The sequence below is a fragment of the Dioscorea cayenensis genome, chromosome 12, assembly GCF_009730915.1.
Source record: "Dioscorea cayenensis subsp. rotundata cultivar TDr96_F1 chromosome 12, TDr96_F1_v2_PseudoChromosome.rev07_lg8_w22 25.fasta, whole genome shotgun sequence".
In the NCBI taxonomy this organism is placed as follows: Eukaryota; Viridiplantae; Streptophyta; class Magnoliopsida; order Dioscoreales; family Dioscoreaceae; genus Dioscorea; species Dioscorea cayenensis.
Genome location: NC_052482.1, coordinates 16,098,785 through 16,108,400, shown reverse-complemented (window position 1 = coordinate 16,108,400; position 9,616 = coordinate 16,098,785). Strand labels below are relative to the sequence as shown.

Here is a 9,616-nt window from a genome sequence, read left to right as displayed (position 1 = left end):
CTAGGGCAGGATGATGGCTATAATCGGGCAATCTACTTTCCTTTTGTTAAAAGAGAAAAGACAACTCAGCATTTGTAAACGGAGAGGAAAGGCCAGCTCAGTTCAACGTCTATTTTTTCCATTAAAAGAAAAACCACGTCAACACACACATATGACAAAGAGAATGGGTGTCTATGTGTGGATCGAGATTTCCCATTTTAAAAAATAAAAAGACTCAATCAGTGTAAGTTTTAGTAGAAAGACCAAATGTACAGATTTGAAATAGTAGAGGGACCAATCAGGAAATTCAACCTTTAATCAACATTCAGAATTTTATTTAATTTAATTAAATATTTTTAGAAAAAATCTAGATATATATATATATATATATTTGAAGAACCTATAAATATTTACCTAAATTTCAAACACTAATCACCTTTCCATCACCCCCTTCCTCTTCCCTCTTTCTCAGATGTCAAGTTCCCCCCAAAAAAAACACTACTTCTTCTACGGCCATCGCCGACCCTCCCAAAACCGTCCGATCGTCCATGGCGGCCTCTTCACCAATCGCAAAGCCCTCCCATCCAATCCTCACCGTCCATCTCCTCCCCCAATCTCCACCGTCGATTTCCGCCATTGGGACTCATCCTCCTCCTCCCTTCAATATCCACCGTCCATTCCCTCCCCTTCCACTCCCTTCCCTTCTCGCCGCCTCTCCCCTCTCGCCCGCTTCATCTCCGACCTCCTTCGCCGCCACCGCCACTGGTCCCCGGCCCTCCTCTCCGAGCTCTCCAAGCTCCGCCGCGTCTCCCCCGACCTCGTCGCCGAGGTTCTCCGCTCCGATCTCAATCCCAATCCCTCCCTCTCCACCCGCTTCTTCCACTGGGCCTCTCGCCAGAAGGGCTTCCACCACTCCTACTCCTCCTTCAACGCCTTTGCCCATTCGCTTTACCGCTCCGGCCATCCCCGCGCCGCCGATCGCGTCCCTGATCTCATGCTCGCCCTCGGCAAACCGCCCTCCGAGACCCAGCTTGAACTTCTTGTTCGTCTCCACTCCCAATCCCGCCGCGGCCTCCGCCTCTTCCACGTCTACAAGCGCATGACCTCCATCTTCAATATCAAGCCCCGGGTCTTCCTCTACAACCGCATCCTCGACTCCCTCATCCGCACCAACCACCTCGATCTCGCCCTTTCCGTTTACGATGACATGATCCGCAACGACGTTAAGGAAGAGCCCATTACCTTCACCATCCTCGCTAAAGGGCTCTGCAAGGCTGGCCGGATCGATGCTGCTTTGGATCTCTTGGAGAAGATGAGGCGAGACGTGTGCAAGCCTGACGTCTTCGCTTATACGGCCATGGTCAAGGTCTTGGCGGCGGAGGGGAACGTGGATGGATGCTTGGAGGTTTGGAACCAGATGAAGATGGATGGCGTGCAGCCGGATGTGATGGCCTATGCTACATTGATCTCCGGGCTCTGCAAGGTCGGGAGGGTGGAAAAGGGGATGGAGTTGTTCCGAGACATGAAGAGCAAGGGCTTGTTGATTGATCGAGCTGTGTATGGAGCTCTCATTGAGGGGTTTGTGGCTGAAGGGAAGGTTGGCAATGGCTGCGAGCTTTTCAAGGAGATGATTGATGATGGCTACCGAGCTGATCTAATGCACTACAACTGTTTGATCAATGGTCTCTGTGAGGTTGGTAAGGGTGATAAAGCTTATAAGCTCTTTCAGTTTGCGATGCAGGAGGAGCTTGTGCCAAGCTTTGAGACTATGACTCCATTGCTCGCTTGCTATGTGGATGCAGATGAGAGGGATAGGTTTTTTCAGTTGGTCGATAGCATCAGTGAGCTTGGTTTGTCGGTAATGGATCATTTGAGCCATTTCTTCAGGTTCTTTGTAGGGAAGGGAGGGAGGGAGTTGAAGGCATTGCAGGCGTTTGAGTTGTTGAAGCAGAGAAGTTATACTAGTGTTGAGATGTACAACATTCTTATCCAATCTCTCTATAAGATCAAGGATTATAAGTGGGCATTGTCCCTTTTTGAGGAGATGAAGGGATCAAAGGAATTTCAGCCTGATTCTGCTACTTATGATATTATGATTCAGTGTTTTGTGGATGATGGAGATGTTCGAGAGGGAGCATGTTCTTGTTATAATAAGATGACGGAGATGTCCTCAACACCGAGTGTTGCTGCTTATGTGTGTCTGGTGAAGGGGCTTTGCAAGATTTGGGAGATTAATGCTGCAATTACAGTTGTTAAGGATTGCTTGGGCAATGTTGAAAATGGGCCATTGGAATTCAAGTGCACTTTGACAGTTATCAATGCTTGTCGAACTGGGGATCCACAGAAGGTGATAGAAATCTTGGATGAGATGATCGGAGAAGGTGTTTTGTTGGAGGAAATTATATATTGTGCGATCATCCATGGGTTCTGTAAGCATGCAAGCACAGCAGAAGCTAAAAAAGTCTTTGAAGTTCTGAGAGATCGCAATCTTCTCACAGAGGCTAATTTCATTGTGTATGAGGAGTTATTGGATGAACATTTGAAGAAAGTGACTGCAGGATTGATTATGTCTGGATTGAAGTTTTTCGGTTTGGAGTCCAAATTGAAATTGACAAGCGGTTCAGATTGACAATGCTGAAGAAGGTTTACAAACCCATCAATTTTGAGTTGGTTTTAAAGCTTCCTGTGTTTTTTAGGGTGATTTGAATGTGTGGAACTGCAAACCCCACCACAAAGACCTTCCCTTCATCAGCAATCTGCTCTCGTCCTCTTCTCTGCCTTCTTAGTCAAGAACAGGCATAGCGCCAGGATGATACATCAGGCACCTACTTTGGATAGCTAAATGAAGTGATGGTGTTTGCCTTTCATAAACCTCTACGCTTTGAAATTTTTTGGTTTTGAGTCCAACTCGAAATCACAAGCAATTCAAATTGACTGCCTTTGTTCCATCATGGTTCATCTCAATCAATGCTGAGGGCCAGCTTAACTATCTCCTTGGTGTCCACAATGATGAGCAGACCATGGCAACCTCAGTTGAAGATGAGGAGGCTGTGCCCAATTAGTGCCTATTCTATATTGAGGAATTGAAGCAGTTTTGGAGGCTATGGTTTGATTGCAAAGTATTCAATTGCGAGAGCAGCAGGTAGGTTTTATGGGGCAAAGAGAATGTGGACTGACCCTGATGAGGATGTGGGAGCTGACAGAACATATGTTTGGAAGCAAGCCAAGGAGTTTGTTCTGGATAACAGTGACATTGGTGATGATTGGCCACTCTGTTGTCACTCTACCAGGTATTGTTTCTGTTTTAATGATGATTTTTGTCTTAGAAGTTAAGTGTTGTCGCCTTGAACTTGGAGTTTAGAAATTTAATCTTTTTTGTTTAACTTCAATCCTGATGTGTGCGAAGTATATTGAGACGTAGCTGATCTGTTTGAAGAAACGATAATTTTGTGTTCACATAAATATCTTCATTTCTAATGCCTGTGAATGTTGTAATTAAATAGTCAGGCATAAAATTGTATCAGGGAAAAATTATCCTAGAAGATCGTCTATGAAGTGATGCAAAGAGGAAAGTGAAATAAGAAGCTGCAATTGTGGAACTTGGCAATAGGATGGTGGAGGTGATTTGATGCATCTATCTCTGAAAGGATTCCCGATCAACTTGATGAGATTTTATCCATCTTGAATGAAGATACATTTGCATTAAGTAGCCATGTGTGATTAATGTGAAATATTGCTCTTTTTTACTTAGATCAAAGAAGGGAAAGAAATTATCAATTATATGTTTTGTGATTAGGTGTCCCCGAACTGTATGAACATGTAAAATTGATAGTTTGCAAGGTTAAATTATAGATGAACCCTTTAAAGATCAAAACTTTGTGATCGAAATTAATAATCACCAGTCTCGAATCTATCATACCAAAAATTTAGATCATTGTTAGTTGTGGTTGTCATCTAGCTCTGGCCACTAATTCCATTGATTGTTAGCACATAACTTAGTGGATCTACAAGATGTGGGTCTTGTAAATGTTCATCCATTTGAGGCGATTCTATCAAAGTTATCTAGATCAATGATCACTGTAACTGATCTCAAGTTGAAGTCCATGTAAGGGGAGTTGATGCAATCATACTTTTACTTAGCATGAATCTTGTGCTTCTAGGGATTATTTTTCTCTTTGTTTTGTATTTTCAATTTTGAATGTTTTGGATGACTTTTCTGTTCGAAAGATTATAATGGATTGCTTTGCAGATGCATCAAACGATTCAAATGGAATCTTATTGACTTAATTTTCCTTCTGACATTTTTTTTTTCTGGCCATTTGTTTCAGCATTTCATTATAAAATAGGAGGTGGTTAGCCTAATCAAATTTGTTAAATGACTAAATTTTGCCTTCTGATATTTTTTAACTCCCTATCTACCTCTTTTATAATATTTTAGTTCATATGTTGAACAGATGTTTATTACTTTGGATCAAGTATTCGCCTCTGAATCCAAGCGTCTTCCAACTTAAAATATTACATTGCTTTGAGGATAATGATCTTATTCCAACTCCACTATAAGTCCTTAAAATCATCATGCTAATGGGCAATATCCCATCAATATTTATTGAAGCAGTTGGGTTCATTTGAGCGGGCCTCTTGATCTATTTATTGTAGCCAATCACTCAAGGCTTTCCTGTATCCTCATCTGTTTTAACTGTATCCTTAATTTGTTCCAGTAATCATGTATTGTTGTCTTTTCTTGTGACCAAGTGGAACCCATTTGGCTATTTTCTTAAGAAACAATCATGAATGTACATTCATGCAGTCAACTGTGTTTCTTGCATACTATCAAGCTGCTACTTCCTATCTGAAAAAGTTAGTGACAGATTCCATTGGATCTCCATTCATATGTGCTGAACACGAGTGTGGAGTCAAATATTATGGATGACCTTTGATGTTTTTGATGGTTATGTTGTTATTTTGTTATTTTGTTGGAATTGCCTATGATCTAGTGGTATTTGTTGCCAATATTGTCTCTATTTTGAAGGCTTTTATCAAATTCTGCTTTCTCATGCCTTGAGGCAATACTTATAGTTATAGGAGGACCTTTGTGTATTTACTTGCTAAAGCTTTTTAGGTTAAAAGGTATAAGTTCATTTAGATGCCTTCACATCCATAGCAGGGTAGCATTATCTATATATGAATGAATGAATTTAAAGAGTTTTTAAGCATTCATCAAGGCTGCAGGATTTCCAATTTAACTAGGAAAAATGTTGCAGTTGTCAAACCTTCATTGTGGTGCATTAACTACAAATAATGTGTGATTTACATTTGTCTAGACTTTTATTAATAAATAAATAAATAAAATTGTCTGTGCATTCATGTATTTTGAGTTGCCTTGTTGTTGTGGTTTTTGTAGAAACCGGAGATCTGATATAATTTGGATACTGATATAATTCAAAGCCCCCTTTGGTTATTGTTGGAAAGATTCCTATTTTATAGTAGCTAGGTTGTTGATATCTTACCATGAATGAAGTTTCTAGTTTAGGAATTCTTGAATTCCACTCATTTACTTTGAATTTTCATGATTATTGGTCCTTAGCTGTGTGGAGGGTATGGTAGGTTCAATTTAAGATGTTACATGATTATGGCCGTTGTATTCTGTTTCCTGATTGTCTTTGTTTTATTTCTTCATGTTATTCTATTTTCTTTCAGTGATTGATTAATTTTCCTAGGCTTGTGAATACATTCTTTAACGTCAACAATTCATTTTCCCTTTGTTAGTAATTTGCAAATCAGATGTTTTTCGATATACACTTTCTTTTGCAAAAGATCAACCATACAACTGGTTTTGCTGACAATGGGTTGAAATCCCAGTCTTTGATTTACAGTAAAGTTAAGAACATAACAAGTCTTGTGAAATTTCCCTCTTTTTTTTTCTGCTTGTTCTGATAATGTCAGATGGAAATTTTGATCAAATGATGGTTGAGTTGAGATAGCTTTTCAATCATGCCCTTAAAATATAAGAAATCAATCATTTAGAAACTCTATTTGTTTTTATGTCGTTGAAGACATCAATTGGTGACCACAATGCGGTGTGGATGATTATAATGAAGACCTGCTGATGGTTGATGATGCTACTGTTATATATATCTTGTGAATTCAACCGACTAGAAAAATGACTTTATGATTTGCGGGCACCATAGCATTGGTTTTGTCATCCAATAGCTATTGTATTATGAACTTCTGGGAGAAGCATCAGACTTCCTTCAAAGTTTCTGCACATCTTCTTGTTGATGTTTTGGATCTGTGTGGGATAGAGAGTTCAATAGCTCCATTACGAGGTTTCTGTGTCAAAATTCATCATCAATTAGATGATTTAGTAATTAAATGATAGAATATCAAGGCTAGATCCATGCATCAGATATAATCACTGTTGATGAGATCCGTTGAATTGAGGATGCCTTTTGTTTTCACTATGTTCTTCTTTAAAGAAAGTGCTTCATTACATATAGAGCAACTCATTAGCTTTTTATGCTCTATTTTGAAGATTGTCTTTGTATTGATTAGTGGTTTCTTTTTTCTCCTTTTTTTTTAATTCTGATGTTCAATTTTGACCTGGTAGGTTTCTTCTTGTCTTCATATGAATAGTTAACCTAATACCATTAATTTGTCTTTACTGTCTCAGTTTAGTGCTTGGAGTGGAGTTGCCAAGATACAAAGCATGCCTCATGCATGTGTAAAGTTGCCACCTTGAAAGGTCACGCAGAGCTTGCCACTGATGTGGCATTCTCTCCCATGGGTAACAGTTCAGCGACCACATTGGCTGATGGGACTGCAAAACTACAGAATGCTGTGGATCCCTTTTGACATCCTTAAATGCTCACCTGGATCTTCTTGCATGTTGTGTTTCATCCATCTGGAAAATATTTGGGAACTGCTAGTTTTGACAGGACTTGGAAACTAGGATATTAATACTGGCCCTGAATTTCTACTTTATCCATAACAGAAGTGTTTATGGGATCAGTTTCCACGATGATGGATCTTTAGCTACATCATGTGGTCTTTTTCGAGCTGGAATGAGCATTCTTACGTTTGAAGGTCATGTTAAAACTGTAAGTTAGCTAACTGCTCGAACGACAGTTTGCATGTTTGATCTACATTGTCCATTAGTACTCAAAATGGTTTGCAAGTAATGTTTAATTACTGTTCTATTATATCTATGCAGGTAATCAATATCAGCTTTTCTCCTGATGGCTAAACATTTACCACTGGCACCGCAGATAACATATGCCGAGCCTGTTATACCAACACATTGTCCTTTTATTCACAAGTGAAGTTTGAACCCAGGAAGGGTATTTCCTGTCAACTGCTCACTCCTAGATATATACATATATATTTATCCATATGTGTACACTTGAAGTTCATTCACTATATTATCTTACTGACATGAGATTTTGATTGATATCAGATTTGGTCTTTGCATGATGTGAAAGCCTTTCAATACTTTGGCTGGTCACAAGGCAAAAGTCACAGGCTGGGCATTTCTCTAGGTAGGAGAACACTAGCAATCTTTTTGATATCTCTTAAATTACAATACATTGAAAATATGTGTGAATGCCATGCTATTCAACCGGTATGCATTATTCTCTCTTTTTTTAAAAAAATCTAAAACGTCTCCAAAAGAAAAAAATATCAGTTTCGAAGGAGTTCTCAGAACTTTAAAAGTGTAATCTATTCAACCTATATACAATATATTGATTGAGCTACCTTCAATTTGTTGACGGAATCATTTAGAGCGTGAATGGTTGTTTTTGGGTTTGATTCTCTTATGACTCAAGCTCTAGAGTGTTAAACTTTAATATTTTTCCATGTTTGACTTGAAACATAATCTTCCTGTAGACATTGGAACTAATTTAAACCGAGTTCTGTCTTCCTAAATATTCATTGCAATTTGCAAATGTACACTGAGACTCATTGGTAGAGCTGCAATCGAGCCGAGCCAAGCTTTGTTATGTCCAAGTTTGGCTCGATATTATTTGAACCAAGCTTGAGCTCGAGCTCGAGCCGAGCCTTTAGCTTCTTTTGTGAAGCTCGAGCTCGGCTTGGGTTAGTTACAATAATTGCTAAGTAATACAAGTATCATAGGTACAGTATCAAGCTTTTCACAAGTCTTAATGAGCCAAGTAGTTTGAGGCTCGAGCTCAAAAGTCAAGCTTCAACTCGGCTCGAGCTCGGTTCATTTGCTCCAGAAGGGGACAGGTCTAAGATTAAGATGGTTGGAGAAGAAGTGTTTGGTGGACATAACATATTGGACCATGAAGGTCTGTGTCGTAGGTTTTAAGTGAATCCAAATTGAACTTGATAAGCTGTTGAGATTGGTAAAAGAAAAGGTTTCAGGTCCATAAGTTATATCAGGTTCTCGTAGGTGTTCACTTTGGGGCCCAAATTGAAATTTACAAATAACTCATTATGGACGGTTTTGAAATTGTTGAAACTGAAGTGAAAAAACCATGGTCCATTTACAATGGGTGGAAGAATAAAAAAATATTATCAATTATAGGGGCAGTTAGCATTTTATGTTCTTTCCAACTCAAAAGTTGAGAGTATGTTTATCTATATATATATATATATATATATTTGTTACAAAATCTATTAAGATTTAGATATTCTTAATAATACATGATTGACTCTTCTATACAAAATATCATAAATAATGTTTTTTTCATCAAATATAAATTTATCAAACACCTGTAAATACTATATTCTAATTCCAAATTCTTCACCTATAAGGCTATATAACTCAACCAAGATAGCTTGGATTCCTTCTTCTCCATCACACAAACAGGGATACAATTCAATCCAAGCCATACATGAATGTGGTGGGGGACAGAGTCCTGCAAAGTAGACCTTAGTAATACTTAGACAAAGTGGTACTCTCTCTATAAAAGATTCACCCTCTATGTCTAAGACCACCTTGTGGACTTCATCCTGACAAGTGCCAACACTACCCAAACACTAGTAATTATATATCCGTTCTCTCTCCATCTCCATCTCCATCTCCGACCCTTCACTGCTTTGCACGCCGTATTCATAATTAAGGACCTCATAAATCATGTGTCAGGGATAAACACAAATGAAGTATTAAGTTCTATAACACTTATGTTCTTTACTTACATGAGCTGAGATTTAAACTCACATCTTTAATAAGATTAATACTCTATGTAAGAGACTTGATGTCAATAAGATAAAATGGTTGTTTTGTACCCTCTGTTTATACTAGTTAAGACTTGAACTCACCTTTTTTTTTAGAGATGAATACTTTATGCAAGAGACCCAATGCCACTAAGGGCCCATTTAGTATGATGTAAAGTAATAATTTTCCCATCGAAATAAAAGGGGTGAATCCTTTTCAATCATTTGGTTCCTTAAAAAAAATATATATTCTCTTTGTAATCGCCCTTTGACCAAAAAAAAGTGAGTCAAAAGAGGGTGGTGTGAAACATCCTTGGATGGGAAAATTTAGTAATAGTCAAATTACTAAATTACCTTTTATGACATAAAACTTCATTGTTTCTTTTTTCTTTTAATAAACCCTAACTCAATCTTATTTTCCAATTCGGCAGAAAGTTATTGCTTCTTTTGAATCGGAGCA

At 38.5% G+C, this 9,616-nt stretch overlaps 1 protein-coding gene across 2 annotated transcripts; it reads left to right on the top strand.

The window, feature by feature from the left end:
- Window positions 1–416: 416 nt before the first annotated feature.
- LOC120273759 (pentatricopeptide repeat-containing protein At4g20740) lies at window positions 417–7,769 on the top strand. Of its 2 annotated transcripts, XM_039280461.1 has the most exons (4): window positions 417–3,269; window positions 6,650–7,076; window positions 7,190–7,316; window positions 7,433–7,769. In XM_039280461.1, exon 1 carries the CDS (start codon window positions 452–454, stop codon window positions 2,606–2,608), a length of 2,157 nt encoding a protein of 718 aa, XP_039136395.1. In that variant the 5' UTR covers window positions 417–451; the 3' UTR covers window positions 2,609–3,269; window positions 6,650–7,076; window positions 7,190–7,316; window positions 7,433–7,769. The 2 variants fall into 2 exon arrangements, with proteins under 2 accessions (XP_039136395.1, XP_039136396.1); XM_039280462.1 differs by lacking the exons at window positions 6,650–7,076; window positions 7,190–7,316; window positions 7,433–7,769 and adding an exon at window positions 3,504–4,107.
- The last annotated feature ends 1,847 nt before the right edge of the window (window positions 7,770–9,616 follow it).